Source organism: Garra rufa, chromosome 9 (assembly GCF_049309525.1).
Source record: "Garra rufa chromosome 9, GarRuf1.0, whole genome shotgun sequence".
NCBI lineage: Eukaryota > Metazoa > Chordata > Actinopteri > Cypriniformes > Cyprinidae > Garra > Garra rufa.
This window is the reverse complement of record NC_133369.1, coordinates 10,853,016-10,878,674: the sequence shown is the minus strand read 5'-3', so window position 1 is coordinate 10,878,674 and position 25,659 is coordinate 10,853,016. Positions and strand designations below refer to the sequence as shown.

General features: G+C 33.2%; 1 protein-coding gene across 1 annotated transcript in view; it reads right to left on the bottom strand.

Annotated features, from left to right (window-relative positions):
• Positions 1-25,659, bottom strand: part of LOC141343147 (oxidation resistance protein 1-like) — a 121,597-nt gene that overhangs the window by 1,662 nt on the left and 94,276 nt on the right. The window contains exons 3-4 of the mRNA XM_073847749.1: positions 13,633-13,715; positions 618-725 (exon numbers count right to left, since the gene is read on the bottom strand). Coding sequence (XP_073703850.1) covers positions 618-725; positions 13,633-13,715 — 191 coding nt within the window. The remainder of the gene's footprint in view (positions 1-617; positions 726-13,632; positions 13,716-25,659) is intronic.

Genomic DNA, 25,659 nt, shown 5'->3' with positions numbered 1-25,659 from the left:
GAGAGCCCTCCAGCTGTACTGTGTCATGTGGCGGTCGACCATCTCCAGCGCCTGACTCTATCTATTACCCTCTCATTACTGCACTCGCCACCATGTGAATATCAACGACTCAGACTTCAGCTTTGCTTAACATGTATTTGTGAGGAGATGATGAAGCAATCCCTGGAGATGTTTAGCAAGAGATCTTTCATAACTACTCGTGCACTGACTGGAAAAGAGAAGTCATTAATCACTCCATCTATCCGAGAGATATTATCTGGTTAAATGTCATATCGTCCAATAATTGATATGCTGTTGCACTATATTAAAACAGTGAGAGATTGATTCTTCGTCTAACGCTTGGCAGAGATCTAATGGCGAGGGAGTGAAGCGTTGTAATGAAACCCGCCATGAATTCAGTTTTGAGAGTTCATAACCAATCATAACCAACACGAAATGGCATTTGCAAGCTTTTTTACTTATGAAATGGGATTTCAGAGCAAAACACAATATTGAACAAAACTGAAAACTGTTTTAACTACAGTATTGGCAACTATTTGCATCTACAACAGTAGCTTAAAAAAACAACTTAAATTACCAAAAACAAGAAATAGGATATTCAATGGGGAAACACACACCTGCCCGGGGACCACATTTCTGGAGAAGAGTTTGTTGAGCTGAACAAGTTCGTTGGGAGTTGTGTCAAACTTCAGCGAGATGCTGTTCAGAGTGTCCCGCGACTCCACCTGCAAAACAAATGCACAAAAACATGTGAAAAACAAGGAGAAGGGAGAGGAGGAAGACATTTCTTTAAGGTGGGTGTTGTACACTACCTCTCAAAAGTCGATAAAAGTTTTGAATGCTTTTGAAAGAAGTCTCTTATGCTCACAAAGGCTGCATTTATGTAATCAAAAATACAGTAAAACAGTATAAAAATTAGTGGTGGGCCGTTATCGGCGTTAACGTGCTGCGTTAACGTGAAACTCTTATCGCGCGATAAAAAATATATCGCCGTTAATCTATTCTCAAATTTGGGTTGGGAGCTGGGTCTAAACTACGCAAGCTATGATGACTTTCACCTTGATAGTTTAACGCGGATGTATACCGAAGACTATAGAATATCGCGCGTTTAAGTCTCCTCTGCCAAAACACAGACGGGATCGCGTCGTCCTCCATTCATAAAAACCGAATCTACTATAGCGAAATGCCACGTAAATTCGTCGTTTTTTGGATTCATAAATCAAATGTTGGTCAGTCACTTAATTCAAATCGCGATATGGAATAGTGTATGTGAAACCTGAAATGCAAAAAGACCGTTTTAATATGAATCTGATATGTTCCGTTTGCCTAGCTGTATGTATGCATTGCGGAGACGAGCTTTTACTACACGCATACTGAAACCCACGTGACGCTCCCGGTAATTTTCGGCATTTTCATCTCACATGAACAGATAAACTCAATCTCCCAAACTGCTGTGAGTGTCACTTTTACCGTTTCATTTGAGAAAACTAACTAGCATCATATCATACTGTATGACACAGAAACTTCATGGCAAACCTGTCAAAATAAAAGTATGGTGTAACATGTAATGGGCTGGGTAGGTGTTGACGTTAAAAAAAACACAATCTAATAGGGAGAAAAAATAATTTCATTGTTAGTTAGTTAGTAAACACAAGTACATCTAATTGAACATAATTTATTTTCATCAACAAATTATCATAGAACAGCTTTATGAGCTTTATGATCCATTCTCAAAGACTTTTAGTCATTATTTGGGTAGCACACATATTCTGAATGCCTTCAGCAGAATTCAAATTAGCCATTTTAATCTAGATTAATCTAGATTAATTCCAAGATTTAATCTAGATTAATCTAGATTAAAAAAATTAATCTATGCCCACCCCTAATAAAAATATTATAGTTTAAAGTAACTGATTTCTATTTAATTGTATTTTAAAATGTAATGTATTTATGTAACGCACAGCAGAATTTTAAGCATCATTACCCTGGTCTTCAGCGTCACATGACTGTTCAGAAACCATGCTAATATGATGATTCTGTGCTAAAAAAATTTCATTATTATTATCAATGTTGAAGGAGTTGTACAGCTTCATAATTTTGCAGAAAAAAATTATACTTTTTAAAAATAAATAAATAAAAAGTTCAAAAGAACAACATAAGTACTGAATAAATGCATTCATTTTGTTAAAAAAAATTAAAGAAAAGTAAAGAAAAAATTAAATATGATGACCCAATATTTTGAAATATAGTATAAAACTGCTATTCAATTAAATCTGCTATTTATTTATGGTTTCTTCTAATAAACTTGATCCTAAACACCTGCTACTACTGTAGAATTTTGGCAAGCAGACCATTATCCAGTTAAAAAACGAAATAATAATAATAATAATAAAAAATGTATTACATTTTGAATTAAATTAATTAAACAATAAATAAAAAACAATTAACGTTTTGTCTCTTATGCTTAAAAAAGCGACATTTAATCTCATAATACACAAAAAAATACAGTAATATTGCGAAAAAATATTGCAGTTTAAAATAACTCATTTCTATTTAATTGTATGTTAAAATGCAATTTATTCCTGAGATGCAAAGCTGAATTTTAGCATCATTACCCCAATCTTCACATAATCATTCATAAACCATTCTAATATGATGATTTAGTGCTAAAGAAATATTTTTATTATCAATGTATATCAAAAAAATAAAATAATGTTTTGTCTCTTATATTTCCCAAGGCTGCATTTATTTAATCAAAAATACAGTTAAAACAGTAATAATGTAAAAAAAAAAAAAAAAAGTTTAAAATAACCAATTTCTACGTAATTATTTAATTTTAAAATGTAATTTAATTTTTTTTCAGCAACACTACTGGTATTATACTTTTTCAATCTTTTGATATATAGAAAGTTCAAAAGAACAACATCCGTGCTAAGTAAAAGCATTCATTTGTAAAAAAAAAAAAAATAATAATAAAAAAAAATTATAAACATAAAAAATAATAATAATTAATGTTTTATCTCTTATGCTCATCAAGGCTGCATTTAATAAAAAAAAGAAACAGTAAAAACAGCAATATTGTGAAAAAATTAAAAGTTCAAAAGAACAACATCCGTGCTGAGTAAAAGCATTAATTTGTAAAAAAACAAAAAACAAAAAAAACAAAAAAAAGATTAAAAATAAATAAAAAATAAATTTTAATAAAAAAAAACACATTTTTAATTACATTAAAAAATACAATAAAAACAGTAATATTTTGAAAAAGTAAAGTTCAAAAGAACAACATCCATGCTGAATAACAGCATTCATTTGTTATAAATAAATGTGATGATCCCCAAAATTTTAAAAGATGGTATAAAACTTTTATTCAATTAAACCCGCTATTTAATTAAGATTTCTTCTTAATTTCTTCTAAACGTTATCCTAAACAACTACTACTACTGTAAAATTTTAGCCATCTAGTTCAATTAAAATAAAAAAGGCCACATAGCCGGCTTAAATTTGAGAGAAAACGATTGCTTTTGAAACTAAAACAAAGTGAGAGGACAAAAACCTAACAGCAACAGAAATGTTGCATGGTGTGAACATATTCTTCCCCTTTTGCACATTGTAGTGTGGAACTTATCGTTGCATGATCGATTCCTCAAAACACAGACATGCTAAATTCCTCCTACAGTCTCCACATTACAGTCCTCTAAACAAGCATCTGAGCTCAGGACAGTCAGATGACCATTTCACTGTAGATAATGACTTAATGTAAAGGATTCTACATTGTTCATAGACCGTCTGTTTACTATATCATGAGTCTCATGTCCCATGTTTTAGCCTCAAGGGACATTTACATTTGTATTCCACAGAAGAAATAAATCATACAGGTTGGATTGGAACAACTTGAGGGTGAGCAAATGATGATAAAATGTTCATTCTTGGGTTAACTAACCCTTTAACCACTTCCCAATAAACACAGACACAGCTCTTCTTCATGAAAACCATGTTGTGACAATGTTTTTCAGCCTCTTGCAGCATGAGCTCTGTTTTTGAGAAACAACATCAAGTTTAAACTTTGAAAAAGATGCCTGAAGATCCTTGTTTTGAACACAAGAGCACATCCTGTGTGAACAGCCCCTAAGAGGACAATCCAGAGAAAACATGTCAAATAAATATGCTTCTTTATGACTGAAATGGTTTACGTCACCACAGAGTTTTCCCAAACATCACACTGTAAAAAGCATCAGCATATCCAATGCCATTTCTACTCTGAATCAGACTTCTGTGACTTGTTTTTCTTAGAGAATGTAAGAACCCCCCCGCAAATTTGCACAGAAGTTTTCTGGTCTTCTCCAGATGGGAACGTCAGTAGTCGATATTCCCAATGCCCCCGCGCTAACGGCGTCCTTTCATCCCGTCTGTCTGGCACATTGATTCCCTCCGAGAGCCATTTGAAAGCGCTTCTTCCGTGGGCTATTTATTTGTAGCTTTTGGACGCTTCATTTCAGAGCAAACACAACCTGCCTTCACTGGACACTAATGCCTCTAGTCGTTAGATGGCGAATTTATGATTTTCTCTGCAGCCTAGACGTGCTCTATCCTTCGCGCCCGTGTTTTTTCCCTCCTAATTCAATCTCAGACTTTAGCAGGAAGTCCCGCTGAGGTCTGTCATCCTCTTTCTAAAGGCAGTCGCAGATAAAAATATCACCCAATATACAACACGAGCCGTGCCAGTAGAGATGTCAGCCGTTGCCAGTCGCTTCTGTTTGGAAAAAAGACACATGCAGCAGAGTCATCAGAACAGTCTAGACAAAACTTAACATTTTCCAGACATGGACAACTCAAGGTTTCTTCCTAGAGGCAGGAACTGTGTACAGATCAAATGCAAGTCAATAAAAAACAGACTTCACAGATTCAATTTTGTGGCCTATTGCACACAGGTGAAGCTCAACAGCAGAATCAACCATAAAACTATTAAAGAGCAGGTCATATGGGTTTTCAGAAAATATCTTTTACGCCATTTGTAATGTTGCTATCCTTCAATGTAAACAGTCTGCAAAGTTGTTAATCAAAATTAAACACATTAAGATAATGTCTTAACAAGTTGTCATATTTTCGAATCTTCTGCCTGTTACCAATGGTAACATATTAGCGTGTGTCCCGGCCTGCCCGCCAAATACTATAACAGTCTGTTAATACTAACACTTCTGCTAGTTAGTGTGTTTACATCATGTCCAGAAGACGCTGTGTTCTGCACTGTGAAAGCAAGTTTGCTTTGCTTTTGATTGCCGAAAGTTGATGATGTGAAGAATCAGTGGTTAAAATTCATTTTTTCTACGATACCACAGCAATATCATCAGAACCTTTTGTTGTGTGCCCATCATTTTACAGAGGACTGCTTCTCTAATCTTGGCATTTATCTTCTTTGGCTTCTAATCTTCTTTATTTGGACTAACATACGTCTCCAAAACACAACCTTTAAGTATGATTGATACATATATTTATATTAGGGCCGGGACTCGTTTAAAAAATAATCTAATGAATTAGAGGCTTTGTAATTAATTAATCGAAATTAATCGAATTTTAATCGCATATAAATATTTGACCTAAGAACAGTGAGGAGTAAGTTTTTTTTCATATGGATTTTTAATTATACCATTGAATAATGACTGAATACATAAGCTTAAGCAACAAAATATTGTTTATTTTTGTTCAACCAAGTCCAACAGACCAGTGCAATATTGCCATTAAGTGTAGCAATAGGCTCGATGTCCTGCGGTGAGATGCGAATTCCTTGTTGCATAGCTTGCACACAACTAATTTTCCATTAATTTTTCAAATTTGTCAATTTATTATGCTTCTGTTTTTGGTGCAATAAAAAAAAGTGCAATATAAATACATTTGCAGCGTATTCTGTATATTATGGCGAACATTTCTACATTATACTTATAAATTATTACTCCATGTATAAATGTATATTCTGAGAAAATTACAATGATTTCTGACCTTAGATGGGGATAAAAACCATATGACCTGCTCTTTAATAAATGCAAAAAAAAGAGATGTTATGTACAACTAGTAAAAAGATAAGAGTGCATTAGAATTACAGTGGCTTCCTGACACATACGAGTATCAAGGTTAATAATCTACAAAAACAATTCTTTCAGCAAGTAGAACAGTATAACTATATGCTGCTGTTTAGCTATTTGAAACTTTAATAGAATCTACAGGCAGAGGCACATTTTACAACGGCTTCAAACGCGGCTCGCCCATTTGAATTTAGACATGTAGGATCATTATGATCAAAACATCATGAGACAGCGTTTAGCTCTTACACCACCCTAAAGCTGAGAGCAGCTTTCACAAGTCCTCACATATCTCATTAGAAGCCATATTCAAGTCCGAGCACATTCATTTCTGTGTGTATTATTTGATTATTAAAGTGGTCTACTTGTACATTTCTATGGCAGTCACAATTCCTCGATTCAATTCAAATACTCAGATTTAAAAAAATCCTTGACTGAATTTTACCTGTGTCGAGTAACCGGCAAAATACCGGAAGTGGTGTATTCCATGGATGAGATTCCATGAAACGCATTATTACACCATTTTCCAAAGTTGCATGATATATTAAACCTATTAAAAATCATAAGCATAATGCTATTGTAAATTCACAAATGCTACTAATATATGCAATGCAAGTTTAATATATGCACTTTAACTACTTACATGCATGTAGGTTACGCATGTGTGTTTCAGAGCAGCTCTGTTCACAGTAAATGCTGTTCCACACAAACAGTTATCATTTACATTCGCTGACTGTCTTGCTGTGAGTTTGGGTTTATTTTAATGTTCATCTGGGAACGCAACATGAGCCACTTCATCAGATCTGTAAGGGTAAATCATTTATAAACCTATGCAATGTTCCTATAATAAGCTTTATTTTAATTATGTCAAATATAATTTGTTACTTCTTTCTTTAGATTTTGGGGTGAAATACGATCTATGCATGTTCCTGGTTTCGTGAGATTCAAACTTGTACAAAACATACAGCTCATCAAACTGGAAATGACATTCCAGCAAATGGTGCAATCAGGCAGAATGTCAAATCAGACGAACTCCATACTGCGTGGGACATCACGGCTGTCGTGGCATGAGAGTTGCCATAGTGACGCTGTCATTACTACCCTCATGGCACACGCTGGCTAAATGCGTCGATGATCACTTAAAGAACTAATTTTAGCTCAGCAGTCTTGGCAAGATGTTGGCATTCTCTCTTTCGCAGCACGTAGATGAGCCAACACTTACCATAGAGACATAAATCGTGCTTTGGACATGGCAATACCATTGTATTCTTTGAAAAGAAAATGAGACAATTATTCAGTCCTATGGCAAATATCCAAGTTACTATCTGAAGCCATTGCATCTCCACAGTAGTTTTTGTACCAGTTCAAGGTGTCTTCAAAAGTCAACAGGAGGTCAAGGGGCAACTGGTGGGCCTGGTCACAAACATTCACTTCCCAAAGCTCTTCACATTCACCCTAAAAGTATTCAAGACAGCTCAGCCATGTGATAAAATCTCATATGTGACCTTGGACTACAAAACCAGTCTTAAAGGAGAAGTTCACTTCCAGAACAAAAAATTACAGATAATTTACTCACACCCTTGTCATTCAAGATGTTCATGTCTTTCTTTCTTCAGTTGTAAAGAACTAATGTTTTTTGAGGAAAACATTTCAGGATTTCTCTCCATATAATGGACTTTTATGGTGCCCCTGAGTTTGAACTTCCAAAATGCAGTTTAAATTCAACCTCAAAGGGCTCTAAACGATCCCAGCCAAACAAGAATGGTCTTATCTAGTGAAACGATCTGTTATTAATTTATATACTTTTAACCTCAAAAGCTCAACCTACTCTAACTGTCATGAACCGGAATACACAGTTTACACAGAGCTAGACAAGACAAGCATTTGAGGTTAAAAAGGATATAAATTGTGATTTTCTTTTAGAAAATAACAAATAATTTTGCTAGATAAGACTCTTCTTGGCCGGGATCGTTCTGAGCCCTTTGAAGCTGCATTCAAACTGCATTTTGGAAGCTCAAACTCGGGGGCACCATAGAAGTCCACAATATGGAGAAAAATCCTAAAATGTTTTCTTCAAAAAAAAAAAAAAAAAAAAAAAATCTATATGACTGAGGTAAGAAGGGCATGAATAAACAGACATTGGATGACAAGGGGGTGAGTAAATTATCTGTAAATTTTTTACAGTTAATTCTGGAAGTGAACTTTTTTTTAAAAGTAGCATGGGTATATTTGTAGCAATAGCCAAAAATACATTGTATGAGTCAAAATTATCGATTTTTCTTTTGTGCCAAAAATCATTAGGATATTAAATAAAGATAATGCTCCATTCCTCCCATAAATATATCAAAGCTTAGTCTTTGATTAGTAATATGCATTGCTTTAAAGGCGATTTTCTCAATATTTAGATATTTTTGCAACCTCAGATTCCAGAGTTTCAAATAGTTGTATATCTCAGTTAAATAGTGTCCTTTCCTAACAAACCATACATCAATGGAAGGCTTATTTATTCAGCTTTCAGATGTACAAATTTCAAGATTTATCCTTATGACTGGTTTTGTGGTCCAGGGTCACATATGAGGTTCAAGTACAGTCAGAAATGTGTTTTTAAGAGCTTAGGAGTGATTGTTGCATGATTTGCTGATGTTGAATACAAATCAATGCAATTATAAATATGCACAGAAAGTCTATTGATTTTGTGCACAGTATGCATCACGCATAATGAGACTATAAGCTTTAATCACTAACTACATAACTTCAGTGCTGTTACAATGACTCTAGCCGAATCAGACCACTGCAGGAATCAAGAGACTCATGAAACATTAAAGCAGATGCTGAATCCTCACTGTTTCTCTCCAATGAGATCTCAGTCTCTTGCTTTTTCCTCGAGTCCAACCGTTTAATTGGCCACAGACCAGCCAATGGTGAGGACCCGCTGACCTGAGAAGTGTTATTAGTGACTGAGCAGATGGGCTACAATAGTTTAGCTCTCCTTCAACCCATCTTGAGGTCACGACTGCTTCTTGAGAAAAGAGCAATCCTGAATTCACCTGTGGCAGGAGGCAAGGCTTTCACAATAATAGAGACTCTCAAAATGAACACTGTCATTTTCCAATATTTTTAACTGCTTTTGCCCATACAATGAAAGTTAATGGGGTCCAAAAAAACTAGGCAATGTATGGACAAAAACAATGAAGCCATAGGAAAAGAAAAGTCATATACAGTCAAACCAAAAATTATTCAGACACCAGATAGAATTTTTGATATTTTATACTAGTGGGTGCAGGACACTATAGTGATGATAGCAAAATAAAGCAAATTTGGGACCAAGAATCATTCACACCTTGACTCGACCATGTTTTGCTTAATTTTTTTTCTTTTATTACTAATGTGACCTTTTTACACCACACACTAAACAAAATTAGGCATTGGTAACTGGTCAACAAAATATTGACAGCTGTGTAAATATTGTCATACTAACAGTTGTCTGAATTTTTGTTATCTGACATTATCAAGATGAATTTCAGTTCTTATGTTTTATTACCATTTCTAAACTATAGCCAATAAACTGTGATAATGTTAGAAATGCTGAAGGTGTCTGAATACGTTTTGGTTTGACTATATGTTTGGAACGACACAAGGGTTAGTAAATGATGACAGAATATTCATTTTTGTCTAAGATTTGTGTGTTTAGAATCACACATCATGTCCAATAATTATCCAAACATCTTCTCAACATCACATCCATCTTGCAGTGTTGTGGTGTGGTTTTTGAGTGGAAGACTGCAAGGCAAGCTGAGAGACTGAGATATGAGTGCCATATCTGCCATCTCTCTCATGTTAACCCCCACACACCCCTCACCAACAACCGCAGCAAACAGCCTCATGACACGCTGTTTATGCCCTGTGACAAATGCCCCGCCGTCGTCCTGCACACTTTTCACGCTCTGCGGAGGAAAACAAAGGCCCTGTCAATCACTTTTGGCCGACAGAGATGGATCTTCAGCTTGTGTTGGGGGGTGATGGGTGTCAGACACCTGCTCAGATCCATAGGGGAAAGAGCAGAACCGTCTGGAAACAGAACCGTGACAGCAGCAGTAGCAACACTGACTCTGATGAACAGAGCATATCAGCTACACCAGCGTCCAATCCCACAGCTACCTGATGCCAGTTTTGAACTGAATCTGATGCCCCTCTCTTCCACCAAGAGGGTGCTGGTGCCTGACCAGACTATCTCAAACAAGTTAAAGGCATAGTTCACTCATAAATAAAAATTCTGTCAATAATTACTCACCCTCATGTCGTTCCAAACTAGTAAGACCTTCGTTCATCTTCAGAACACAAATTAAGATAGTTTAGATGAAATCCGAGATCTTTCTGACCCTGCATAGACAGCAACGCAACTGACAAGTTCAAGGTCCAGAAAGGTAGGAAGTACATCATTAAAACAGTCTGTGTGATATCAATGGTTCAACCGTGGTACTATTATGAATGTGCGTCGAAGACTGACACGCTATGAAAATAGTTGAACAAATTCATTATTTTTGTTTTCTTTGCGCACAAAAAGTATCTTTGTCAACTGGACTATTTTATTGATGTTCTTGCTACCTTTCTGGGTCTTGAATGTGGCAGTTGTCTATGCAGAGTCAGAAAGCTCTCAGATTTCATAAAAGTATCTTAATTTGTGTTCCTAAAATGAATGAAGGCCTTAAGGGATTGGAACATGAGGTTGAGTAATTAATGACAGAATTTTTGAAGTTTTTGAACAGTGAGATTTTTTATGTTTTTAAAAGAGGTCTCTTCAGCTCACTAAGCCTGCATTTATTTGATCCAAAATACAGCATAGAGGTCTGCATTCCCCCGGCTCTACCGCGGGAACCGACCAGATTTCTTGCGACGCGGGAATAAATTTCCAAATAAATTTCCGGTTGCGGTCGGTAACGCTGGTGTAATTTGAACAGGAAAAAAAAAGAAAGAAAAGAAAAATACTGATTTCAAGCTTTTGAATGGTATACAGTAGTCAACATTTGAAGCGAATCAAAACCTTACATCAAAGTTGCCCTAAAATCAAAACAATACCCGTTCTTGTCTTGGGACAACTTTGATGAAAATTTTTGATCCACTTTAAATGTTGACTACTGTAGTGTATAATGTTGCAAAAGCTTTTTATTTCTGATAAATCTTAATGTTTGGATGTTTCCATTCAAATAATCCTAAAAAAAAAATTACTCAACTGTTTTAAATATTCATGATGATAATGATAATAATAAAAATAAATGTTTCTTGAGCAGCAAAACAGCATATTAGAATGACTTCTGAAGGATCATGTGACACTAAAGACTAAAGTAATGATATTGAAAATGTATTAATTTATTCATTTTTAAATATATTCAAATAGAAAACAGTTATTTTAAATATTTCAAAATTTTACTGTTTTTTGCTGTTCTTTGGATCACATAAATATAGGCTTGGTGAGCAGAAGAGACTTCTTTACATGACTGGTAATGTATTTAAAGAAAAGTTATTTTGAACATTCTATTTATCCTAGAATCCTAAAAAAAAAAATTCAACATCAATAATAACATAATTCTTGTTCAGCAAATCAGCATATTAGAATGATTTCTGAAGGATCATGTGACACTTAATACTGGAGTAATGATGCTGAAAATACAGATTACATTTAAAACATAATAAAATGTAAGTAGAGTTATTTAAAAATTGTAATAATATTATTAAAAAGGTTCTAACCTTGATATTTTTATAGTATTTTTAATGAAATAAATGCAGCCTTGCTGAGCACAAGACTTTACAAAAACATAAAAAAAAAAAAAATCATACCCACCCAGAAATAACAGATATTATACTATACATAGAAAAGAAACCTGCAATGTCAAAAATATGCTCATTTAAATTACTTTGGATTAGGGATGGGTCATGATGCTTGACTAGTCTACTGCGCATGCAACTATACCTAATTGAATTAGGTAGCAAATCGAATATCAAGGTTGATTAAGCAGTATTCTCATGCACACATTTAGTTTTAATATTTTTAACTACAGTGCTTTCAATAGCATGCTGACAACATGCTGTGCTTTAAACTATGTGACCTTGGATCACAAAACCAGTCACCGGTCAGTTTTTTGAACAAATAAGCTTTCCATTGATGTATGATTTGTTAGGACATGACAATATCTGGCGAAACATTACTATTTAAACATCTGGAACCTGAGGGTGCAAAAAAATCTAAATATTGAGAAAATTGCCTTTAAAGTTGTCCGAATTAAGTTCTTGACAAGGCATATTACTAATCAAAAATTATGTTTTTTTTATATATCTACAGTAGGAAATTTATAAAATATCTTCATGGAACATGATCTTTACTTAAAATACTTTTGAAAAATTGATAATTCTGACCCACACAATGTATTTTTGGTTATTGCTACAAATATACCCATGCTACTTAAGACTGGTTTTGTGGTCCAAGGTCACAAATAATCAATTGAGTACCCATTCAGGTAGCCATGATTAGTTGACTTTGCACATCTCTACACTCTTAAAAATAAAGGTGTTTCACGATGCCATAGAAGAACCTTTTTTTCTGAGTGGTTCCTTAAAGAACCTTTAACATTTGAAGAACATTTCTGTTTCACAAGGTTCTTTGTGGCAAAAGAAGGTTCTTCAGATTATAAAAGGGTAAGAAAGAGATGGTTCTGTAAAGAACCTTTGACTGACTGGTTCTTTGTGGAACCAAAAATGGCTTTTCTATGGCATCGCTGTGAAGAACCATTTAAAGCACCTTTATTTTTAAGAGTGTACTTTTAAATTTTAAAACATCTTTTCAAAACTCATAAGATTTGTAAACAAACACAGTGACCTAGTCAGCTCATCTAACTCAGTGTAAACAAGAGCCATTTCTGAGACACATTATCAGATTCCCTAACAGAGCACCAGCGCTGTTTTTGCTGGAAAAGCGGTATGACTCCGATCTTGTGGCTAAATGACAGCTCTAGCCGCCAGCAGTTTCCTCTCCTCTCGTTCCACTTCCAGGCAGAACTCCAGATCTCATCTCAACCCACACGCTCCTCTGTTACTAGGGAGAGAGACGAGAAGCGTTCTGCCCGCAGCTGGAATTTGAGGGTCATTTCAAGAACACAACAAGCTGTTAAGACAGACAATCGAAGCTCACACGGTCTCTCTCTCTCTCTCCCGCTCGGCACGCACGCTCGCCAAATCAATGGAAATGCAAACGCAGAAAGGAAGGTCATTCACTGATACTCTGCTGGAATGCATGCTGATAAGAACATTCGCAAGCAGACCGGTGAAAATAAACAGGCGGATGTAAACATTTGCACGGCTCCATGCAACGTCTCTCCATCCTGAGCGCTGATGAAAACACAGTATCACTGTGGATACACACACAGACACAAACACAGTCCGCGTGCAAACTCTCGCAGGTACATGTGGAAAAATCCTCAGAGTAAACAACGCCGGGATGAGATCTGCAAGCCTACAACACACAGCACAGAAATAAGAAGGAAAGGGGTTGATGTTTTCCACTTACGGAATACTCGATGGTGCCCTTCGGTCTCTGGAATGACATCCGCCTTCCATCCTTCTTCTCCGGCGTCTTCTTCTGGCCGGTATCTGAAAGCAAGCGAGGGAAGGTTCTCATTATGTTCATGTTCCGCTCTCCCCTCAGCTTGACACAAGCTGCCGAGCTCTCAGCCTCGACCGATGGCTCATCCGTCAACAGCGAGTGTGAACGAGCGATTCCGGTGAGCCAGAGAACGCAGCTTCTCTCTCTCTCTCTTTCTCACCCTCCCTGTCTACCTCCCTCCTTTCCCCACTGTCTCCCTCTCTTTCTCTCTCGCTCAGCACAATGACAGCCGATGTGTCTTCACCTTGCAATGCCTCCTGCTGCTGCAAACGCTGTAACAGACAGAGACCACCCTGACCTCTGAGAGAGAGCGAGAGAGAGAGATGTAGTGCTGCCACCTGACAGTATCACATTTGTGTTGTGCTGTGATTCTGTGTGTCTTTCAAGCTAATTTCAATGGCTGGGTTATGTAAAGCTAATTGGGCTGTGTTACGTATTGCCACTGACTTTCCAATTCAATATTGATGTTGGTTAATTTGAAATTGCACACTCGAATGCGGTGCATGTTAAAAGACTTGTTCACTCTCAGAACAAAAATTTACAGATAATGTTTTCACCCTCTTGTCATCAAAGATGTTCATGTCTTTCTTTCTTTAGTTGTAAAGAAATGGTGTTTTTTGAGGAAAACATTTCAGGATTTTTCTCCAAAATACAGTTTAAATGCAGCTTAAAAGGGCTCTAAATGATCCCAGCCGAGGAAGAAGGTTCTTATCTAGCGAAACGGTCGGTTATTTTCTAAAAACATTTACAACTTATATACTTTTTAAATCTCAAACGCTCATCTTGCCGAGCTATACAAGACAAGCATTTGAGGTTAAAAAGTATATAAATTGTCATATATATATTTTTTTTTTTTAGAAAATAACCCATCGTTTTGCTAGATAAGATCCTTTTTTCCTCGGCTGTGATAGTTTAGAGCAGGGCTATTCAATTGGCGGCCCGCCAATCATCTTCGACCGGCCCGAGGGAGCAGCAGGTGGCTTGAATGGTTTTTGCACTAATTAGTTTGTCCACTAGGGGGCGGGCCAGCCAAAAAAGAAAAGCTAGAGAGCCAAGAACAACAACAATCTACCGGAGATCGCAACATCACTGGACGGCAGATTTGACAAGCACTTGTAGGGCTCCAGACTGCGACCAAATGGTCCCATTTTTTCTGCCGGTGCGACTAAATTTTGTGAGCGGTCGCAATGGCGCGACCACCGCGTTATTCAACTCATGCGCGCTGCTATTTCTGTTTCATATGAGAAACATTAAACGGCAAACAAAGCGAAAGAGAAACCAAAGCGCGCCACGTTTGAGCTGCGCAGCGCGGACCGTTTATCAGCTCGGACCGCAACACAAACACACTTGTCCAAACTCAGAACAGCCTCGGGAACCAAAGTTGATTTCGCGACACTGTTACTGCACAGTGCTGCGAGATCCAGTGAAAAGTGTTTGATTTCGCCCAAAAAGAATTAAGGTTGCTGAAAGATCAGTGAGAATCATTCAAATTCTGCTCAGAATTCTGTTATAAACAGCGCTGATGTAGGTCAAACAACCAGAAGTCACACCAACTTAAGCAAAGTCGAATGTTATTACAGTATTAATTTCAGGGTTTGTACAACCTTTTGAGAGAGAAATTCAAGCACTTTTCAATGACTTTCTGGTTTAGAGCCCTTTGAAGCTGCATTTTGGAAGTTCAAACTCGGGGGCACCATATAAGTCCATTATATGGAGAGAAATCCTGAAATGTTTTCCTCAAAAAACAATTTCCTTACGACTGAAGAAAGAAAGAAAGAAAGAAAGAAAGAAAGAAAGAAAGAAAGAAAGACATGAACATCTTGGATGACAAGGCATTATCATGTAATTTTTTGTTCTGAAAGTGAACTACTCCTTTAATGCCTATAACAATCTATTAGATCTGTATTACAAATGTTATTTTTGTATGAGATGGCTACTGCTGTTCAAAAGTTTGGGGTTGGTATTTTTTAAATGTTTTTGAAAGAAGTCTCTCTGCTCACTAAGTTGGGAATTTATTTGATTCTCAAAAACAGAAATATTGTGAATTTTGTGGAAACTGTAAAATATGTACAAATATTGCTGACCCCAACAGTAACAATTATAATTATACGATATTGTCATAATGCTGTCATAATTAACTGATTTATTATATTAACATTTATTACTTAAAACATACAATAACTGTGTCCCACAATTTTTTTGTGACCATGCAAAATTTTAATAAAATGGGGAAAATTTTGAAATGTAGAAATTTTTACATTTTAAATATGATAGGAGACAAACAAATAATCGCACAGCATTTACAAATTGCAGTTGCTTGCATTTATCAAACTATTCAACCCTGGTAGAATTAATTTTTAAATTAATTATCTAAAATTTTATTATATTAAAGCAAAACATACAATAACTGCGTCTCACTTTTTTTTTTTTTTTGTCGCCATGTTTTTCTCCATAATGAAATAGGATTTTTTTTTTTTTTTCAAATTTAAAACATTTATAATTTTCAAAAATCTAATAAAATCTGGAAAAAGTTTTGAATTTCAAAATGTAAAAATATAGGAGACAAACAAATAGCATTTACAAATAGCAGTTGATTGCATTTATCAAACTATTCAACCCTGGTATAATTCATTTTGTTAAAGATTTATATCAAATTTGATTATATTAAACGTAACATATACAATAAACTGTGTCCCACAATTTTTTTGTGGCCATGTTTTTCCCATAATGAAATAGGGAACTTTTTTCAAATTAAAACATTTAAAAAAAAATTAAAATATAATAAAATCTGGAAAAAGTTTTGAATTTCAAAATGTAAAAATATAGGAGACAAACAAATATCATTTACAAATAGCAGTTGATTGGATTTATCAAACTATTCAACCCTGGTATAATATATATATATTTTTAATTAATTATATTAAATTTGATTACATTAAATCAAAACATATACAATAACTGCATCCCACAAAATTTTCTGTGACCATGTAAAATCATAATAAAATAATAATATCATAATAAATAAATAAATAATAAATCTGGAAAATATTAACATTTTACAAAATTTCCAAATTTGAATAAAATGTTAAAAATGTCAAAAATTTTAAACATGAGAGACGACAAACTATCGCACAACATTTACAAATTGCAGCTGATTGCATTCATCAAACTATTCAACCCTGGTATAATTCACTTATAAATTAATTCTATTAAATTTCATTATATTAAACCAGATTTTTTTTTTCAAATGTAAAATATTTTACATTTTCAAAAATGTAATAAAATCTAGTAAAATTAAAAAAAAATAAAAATGTAAAAATATGATAAGAGACAAACAAATCGCACAGTATTTACAACTAACTATTCAACCCTGGTATAATTTTTTTTTTATTAATTATATTAAATTTGATTATATTAAATCAAAATAACTGTGTCCCACAATTTTTTGATGACCATGTTTTTCCCTATAATAAAATGGGCGAAATTTTCACATTGAAAAAAATTATAATTTTAATCAAATTGGGAAAAAATTTAAATTTTTAACAATCTATTTTTTTTTTTTTTCAATTTTAAACATGATAGGAAACAAACAAATAATCACAAAGCATTTACAAATCACAGTTGGTTGCATTCATAAAACTATTCAACCCTGGTATGATTCATATTTAAATTATTATGTTAAATTTGATTATATTAAATCAAAACATATACAATAATGGAGTCCCACAAATTTCTGTGACCATGTTTTTTCCCCATAATAAAATGGGGAAAATGTTTACATTGGAAAAAAATTCTAATTTTAATAAAATCAGGAAAAATTAAAAAAAAAAAAAAAAATAAAATCTATTTTTTTATTTATTTAAACATGATAGGAGACTTTAAATTTAAATTAAATTAAATTATTATGTTAAATTTGATTATATTAAACCAAAACATATACAATAACTGTCCCACAATTTTTTGTGACTGTTTTTCCCCATAAAAAAAGGAAAAGGAACATTTAAAAATTTAAAAATGTTCAACATAACAGGAGACAAATAAACATTTACAAATTGCAGTTGATTGCATTCATCAAACTATTCATCCCTGGTATAAACAAATAAACAAACAAACAGACACTTAAAAAAATCTGCAAAACAGGAAATGTGCTACACATAATGTGTAGGTTAACGAATATGTTTTGCTCCTCCATTAAAAAGGAATTAAAAGATCAATATCAGATGACTCAACTGAAGTTTGCACTAATGTGTATGCATACAGTCTCATGGGTGTGCGTGTGTATGTTCAGGGTTATGAGAGCAATGTTAGCAATTCCCCCACATGTTCACTTTGCTCCAGGCGGTCGGTCCATCCTTACATTAACATTAACTCCAGAATCCGTCTAACAGGTTCTGCACTTGTGACAGTGTGACAGAGAGACGCTCGACTGTGCAGCCGTGAGTCATAGTCGTCCTGCTATTTCTGTGCTTACACCAAAGAGACGGCAGCGAAAGAAACCAGGCCAGCGCGAGCGGCGATAGGAACGCTGATCTTTTATCCAGCGCTTTCAGAACATAACCTGACAAACAGCGACAGTGGCTGATCTCTCTGTATTTACAGTACGTCACTGAATGAGATGTCTTAGTAAAATAGAGATTTGTTACTCTGGAACATACTGTCATGATGTTTAGAAAGCTCATATCAACTGGAAAAGATTATTTGATTCATACATTCAAAGACAAACTATATTTGCTTCAGAAAACAATATTGCATGTAATGTGGCTTAGGAATTTGGAATTGGATGGGAACTAAGAGGAATTTCGTATCATATGATTTAAGTGTTAAATAAAATACGATAAAGAAAGATAGCACAAAATAAAGTAAAAAAAAAAACGTAAAATGAAATAAAATAATGTAAAATAAAATAAAGTGAAAAACTAAATGTCAAATAAATAAACAAATAAAGTAGAACAAAATAAGATAATGTAAAATAAACTATAATAAAATTAAATAAAATTAATAAAATAAAAAATAAAGGAAAACTAAATAAAGTAAAAAGAAATAAAACTGTAAAATAAAAAAGTGCAATAAGTTAAATCAAATCAAATAAAAAGTAAAATACAGCAAAATAAAGTAAAATAAAATAAAGTGAAAAAGTAAAACAAAAACAAAATACAGTACAGTAAGTTAAACCAAATAAAATAACAAAATAAAGTAAAATAAAATAAAAAAGTAAAACAAAATAAAATAAAGTAAAACACAATAAAAGTAAAATAAAGCAGAATAAAATAAATGTAAAATAAATGATAATAAAAAGTAAAATAAAATAAAAGTAAAACTAAATAAAATAAAATAAAGTGAAAAAGTAAAACAAAGTAAAATAAAATGTAAAAAAAGTAAAAAAAAAAGTTTAATAAAATAAAATAATGTAAAAAAATAAAGTGAAACAAAAACAAAATAAAGTACAGTACAGTAAGTTAAACCAAATAAAATAACAAAATAAAGTCAAATACAGCAAATTAAAATAAAATAAAAAAGTAAAACACAATAAAAATAACATTAAATAAAGCATAAAATAAATGTAAAATAAATTATAATAAAAAGTAAAATAAAATAAAGTGAAATGAAATAAAATAATGTAAAGTAAAATAAAATAAAGTAAAACAAAATCAAACTATAGTACATTAAGTTAAACCAAATAAAATAAAATAACAAAATACAGTAAAATACAGCAAAATAAAATAAAAGTCAAATAAAGAAAATTAAAACAACAAAAATGTTAAATACATCTAAAAGTAAAATAAATAAGTAAAATAAAGTAAAATTAAATTAAATAAAAACGTAAAATAAAGTAAAATAAAATAAAATAAGTAAAAGTATAGTAAAATAAATTAAGATAAGATAAAATAAAATGTCTACTAAACTATTGTGAATATATTTCTATAATTTTATTTTAAAGCAACGAACCCTCAATTATATTTTGTCCAGAAATTCTGTATCCAATATGCTTTAGGTATATATTCTATATGCATATATATTTAGTATGCTTAATATATGTCTGTGTTTTAAACATGATTAAACTAAGTTCATTTAAATCTAAAATATTCCTGAAAGGACTCAAATGACTTTCTGGCATAATTAATATAATTAATATTTTTACAACACCCCAAAAATAGCTATAGCAAAAATATGCTAATGTCTATGTATCCCAGTACAACAGCATTGACCGAAGCATGAGTCACAGAGAGAAACACAGTGAGCAAACACAAGCAGCAGAGATAAGTTCCGTGAAAAACCGCAAAATTGTCTAGAATTGAAGCCTCACATGTGTGTGTATATTGTCTGAAACAGGCTTTTCACACTCCGAGATAAGAGCTGCCACATCCAAACTAAACAAAGAGCCCAATGTGTGTCTGAGAGACACCAAATCCATCGTCTCTGTGGCTCTGGATGGACACTGGCTACACACAGAATGTTCCAGAACCGCAGAGACGATGGATTTGGTGTCTCTCCATCAACAAAATATGACAAATCTCTTGAATAAATATGCATTTGTTCTCAGTACCCATGACACATTGGGTGTGTTCACAATCTATTAAGTTGATTTGCTGTCTGCACTTCATATGAAACCTCATAAGCCAGTGATTTGGAACACTCTACATAAGCAGCGACACATAACTCACACTTTTGGAACAGCATTTGCATCGATGATGTCTTATAATGCTGTCTACTTAGGCAGCTCACTATGTTTTGGAACACAGCCATTGTTCAGTGGCTCACTGATTATCTAGCATTTTGTGTTCTAAATATAAAGGCCACCGCCTGAACTAGTGTTCAGTGGTCACATAACACAGGTGGGAAATATGGGACAAGGCCACATGCTGTTCTCTTTTTCCTTTCAGTAGTAAAGGAAATAATATTGTTCTGACCCAGATTCATTTTTACCTGTTTTGTCTGCAAATGTAACACTAATTGTACATGCACGTGCATTAAATAAAAAATAAAACACACACACACACACACACACACACACACACACACACACACACACACACACACGTACCTCAGTCTTATCATTTTAAGCAGTAAAAGCTTACAACAAACCAGCTCTAATGGTCTATGGCTCTTATACTACAACATTTACCCAGGCTTTTAGGATCAGTTACCTGGGAAATATGTAAATTCGCAGACTTTAACCACAGAGATGTGATAAAGCATAACGGCTTATACATGTACAGCCGAGAGAGAGAGAGAGAGAGAGAGAGAGAGAGAGAGAGAGAGAGAGAGAGAGAGAGAGAGAGAGAGAAATGAAATGTAATTTATTTATGTAAAATTCATTATCAATTATATTTTATTATTATTATATATTGTAAGTTATATATTTTAATGTAACTTACAGTTTTATATACTTAAATTAAATGATGTTATATTAAACTACAAATATAAATTATATAACTATTATTATTATTAATATTATTACTATTATTATTAGTGGTGGGCCGTTATCGGCGTTAACGTGCTGCGTTAACGTGAAACTCTTATTGCGCGATAAAAAAAAATATCGCCGTTAATCTATTCTCAGATTTGGGTTGGGAGCTGGGTCTAAACTACGCAAGCTATGATGACTTTCACCTTGATAGTTTAACGCGGATGTATACCGAAGACTATAGAATATGGTCGCGCGTTTACGTCTCCTCCGCCAAAACACAGACGGGATCGCGTCGTCCTCCATTCATAAAAACCGAATCTGCTATAGCGAAATGCCACGTAAATTCGTCGTTTTTTGGATTCATAAATCAAATGTTGGTCAGTCACTTAATTCAAATCGCGATATGGACTAGTGTATGTGAAACCTGAAATGCAAAAAGACCGTTTTAATATGAATCCGATATGTTCCGTTTGCCTAGCTGTATGTATGCATTGCGGAGACGAGCTTTTACTACACGCATACTGAAACACACGTGACGCTCCCGGTAATTTTTGGCATTTTCATCTCACATGAACAGATAAACTCAATCTCCCAAACTGCTGTGAGTGTCACTTTTAACGTTTCATTTGAGAAAACTAGCATCATATCATACTGTATGACACAGAAACTTCACGGCAACCTGTCAAAATAAAAGTACGGTGTAACATGTAATGGGCTGGGTAGGTGTTGACGTTAAAAAAAAACACAATCTAATAGGTAGAAAAAATAATTTCATTGTTAGTTAGTTAGTAAACACAAGTACATCTAATTGAACAATTTATTTTCATCAACAAATTATCATAGAACAGCTTTATGAGCTTTATGATCCATTCTCAAAGACTTTAAGTCATTATTTGGGTAGCACACATATTCTGAATGCCTTCAGCAGAATTCAAATTAGCCATTTTAATCTAGATTAATCTAGATCAGTGTTTCCCAAACTTTTTTTCTGGGGACCCACATTTTAAAGGCGATAAATCCTTGTGACCCAATAAACATATAAGCCCATATAGTTCATATATCACAAAGATAATTTATGCATTAACAAAATATGTATGACCATTAAGGTCATGCTTCCACTTAACCATTTAAAAGAGATACAGATATTTGACAAAGCACTTTTTTATTTATTTAAGTAAACTGCAGATTTGCAGAAAATGTTGTTTACCACAAACACAATATTTATCCGTTATTTTGATATCAAATCAAAAAGTGCTTTTTCAGCATTGTGATCCTCTTTTATCACAGTACACTAATACAATAACAGACATATTCACGTTTAAATTCAATAAAAAACAACGTATTATTCAATGCACTTGACTTCTAGATTTGTATATTAGGTTGCTCAAGCAAGTTGCAACACATTTAAACAACATAGGGAGGCTATAGCTTCCTTTTCTAATTGAAATTGGGCTATCAAAAATATTTTAATTAAAACTTACCACAGACAGAAACAGTCGGCTCTCGTGCTTTTCTTTCGCATTAAATCTTTATTAAAAACAATCTGGACACGTGCACGTATTACGTTGCCTTTTTCTTTAAAACTGCATTTTTGCTTATTTTAAACCTAGCCAAAAAGCCACGTGTTGACTGTGAAACAGTGGATTTCATTTATATACAATTATGGGACATTTTCGTGTGAATCCATGTTCCTTTTTACACCGAACAATGCACTGTCACTTTAATTCAGCAGATGCAGCGCTTGCGCACAGCAAAAAATAGACTCTGCCGAAACGATCGCTGCTCTGCTGCAGACGCACTGCTTTTGGGACGCACTGCTGGACAGCAACCGCGTGCAGTTTGAACGCTCCAATCCGTAAACCATGGGTGCGGAAAAAAATACGCAACGCATATGCACTGCAGACGGAGTATGTGTGAAACAACAACAAAAAAAGAAAGCAGAAGAAGAAGAAAACGACGAGCTCCCTCGTGCGGCTAATAGGTGAACTACACATATAAATGTTGTATATAGCGCACTGAAAAAGAGCGCTCGACTTGGCGACCCATACAAAATCTCCCGCGACCTACTTGTGGGTCGGGACCCCGCCTTTGGGAATGACTGATCTAGATTAATTCCAAGATTTAATCTAGATTAATCTAGATTAAAAAAATTAATCTATGCCCACCCCTAATTATTATATATTGTGTTAATATATTTCAATATAATAAAAAATTTATATAAGTATATTTTCTATATAATATATGTATATATATATATAAGTAAAAAATGTAATATATTAAATTATACATTATATATTATATTATATAATTATTATATATTATTAAATACAATTATATTATAATATATTTAAATTTAACATATATATATATATATATATATATATATATATATATATATATATATATATATAAGTTAAAAGTTAAGTATTATACAATTAATAAATTACATTAAATTGCATTATAAATTATATATTATTATATATTATAATACTATTAGTATTATATATATATATATATATATATTATATAAATGTATACTATACATTACATTTATAAATGTTAGATTATATATTATTAAATTAAAATGTATTATAATTATAATAATTATATTTCTATTATTATATTATAAATATTAATATTTTAATATTATATTACATTTTTTCATATAATATAAGCTAAAAATTTTATTCTATTAATTTACACTACACTATACATTATAAATAAATATTTCATATTATTAAATTGTATTATAATTAATATATTTTAATTTATATATATATATATATATATATTCAAATTTTAATTATATTAATGTATACTATACATTACATTATAAATATTGTATCATATATATATTATTAAATTAAATTGTATCATATTGAAATTAATACATTGTCATATAATTACAGCTTAGATTATATTAAATAATATAAATGACATTATAAATTATATTATATTAATATATTATTACATTAAATTGTATTATATTCTACATATTTTATTATAATTAAAAATGTATGTGCGTATATATATATATATATATATATATATATTAGGGCTGTCAATCGATTAAAAAATTTAATCGCGATTAATCGCATGGTTGTCTTGAGTTAACTCGCGATTAATCGCACATTTTTATCTGTTCTAAATGTACCTTAAATTAAACACCTTTTAACGTTTTTAATACTCTAATCAACATTGGCATGGACAAATATGGTTGCTTTAAGCAAATATGTGTTTATTATCAGTGAAACCATACTTGACTAGACTAACTTGTTTCAAATGTCATAGATGTTTTTCAAATAACTTGTTCATGTCTATTAGACACATGAAAAAAAAGAACATAGAAACACCAGGTTCCCATTACTTCTTGTTCTTTGCACTGAGCAATTTACTTACACAAGCCTGTTTACATTATTCGCAGGACAGGGCAGCTCACTTCTTCTGAACATGCAAAATCTACATTTATTATTACATTTGTTTGCCTCTAGGTGCCCACATACTGTCATTTGATGCAGCCAAGTTCTCAACAAAACTGGTTCCATTGTTTTGATTTAATATGTCTTTTATCAGACAACCAAAGTAATATGAAATAATAACTGAAAAAAATCCTGAATTATGATCATGATTCAATCACTGAAAAGAATCATTTACCGGCATCTGGACATAAGTCACTATTCCCTGCATTATTATCGTTGTTTTTAACTTCCTGTTTGAATGCCTTCAGGATCCTTTGACTTTTTAGGAGTTTAGCCATTTAAAGTTATTTGATCCCAAAAACCTGCTTCTTTTATGTTTTAATGTATTGTTTTGGTTATAACGTACTGATTGGAGAGCCTGGTCTCATGCAAATGCAAATGCGCACTAGCACGACTTTCTGTTTCTATTTGGCGTGCTATTAACAAGCTGAAATTAACTTTGGCGTGCATATGATATGCAATTATGCATGTGTTTGACGTGCATTTAATACGCCGTTTTCGCGTGCATACTCGTATGTGGCTTTACGCATCAACCCCACAGCACCAACCCTAACGTACACCGACTCCGCTTGCATTCATAGAAATATGCCAGAAGTGTACGCAAAAGGATAAAATACAGAAGTACCTGCGTACTGGCCCACTTCAAGCACTGGAATGAACATAACATCAGTTTTAACTGAAAGCGCTGCTCCACTGCCGCTCACTGAACAAAGCAGACGCAGATATAAAGAGAGGGAGGTGCGCGCGCATTGGGAGACCTCACACACGTTCAGCAAAACCGAAGAGCCTCAGAAACTATATTAGGTTTGTCCAATTATGTGTTTATTTATTGTTGCTAGACACTTTTCGCTAGGTTGGCAGAACTGTGCATCCATTTCTTTAACTATGGGCTAGGTAGTGGGTCAAACAGAAAATGCGCGCTGCGTTAATCGCGCGTTAATAAAATTAGTGCCGTTAAAATGAATTTGCTATTAACGCGTTAATTTTGACAGCCCTAATATATATATATATATATATATATATATATATAATATATATATATAT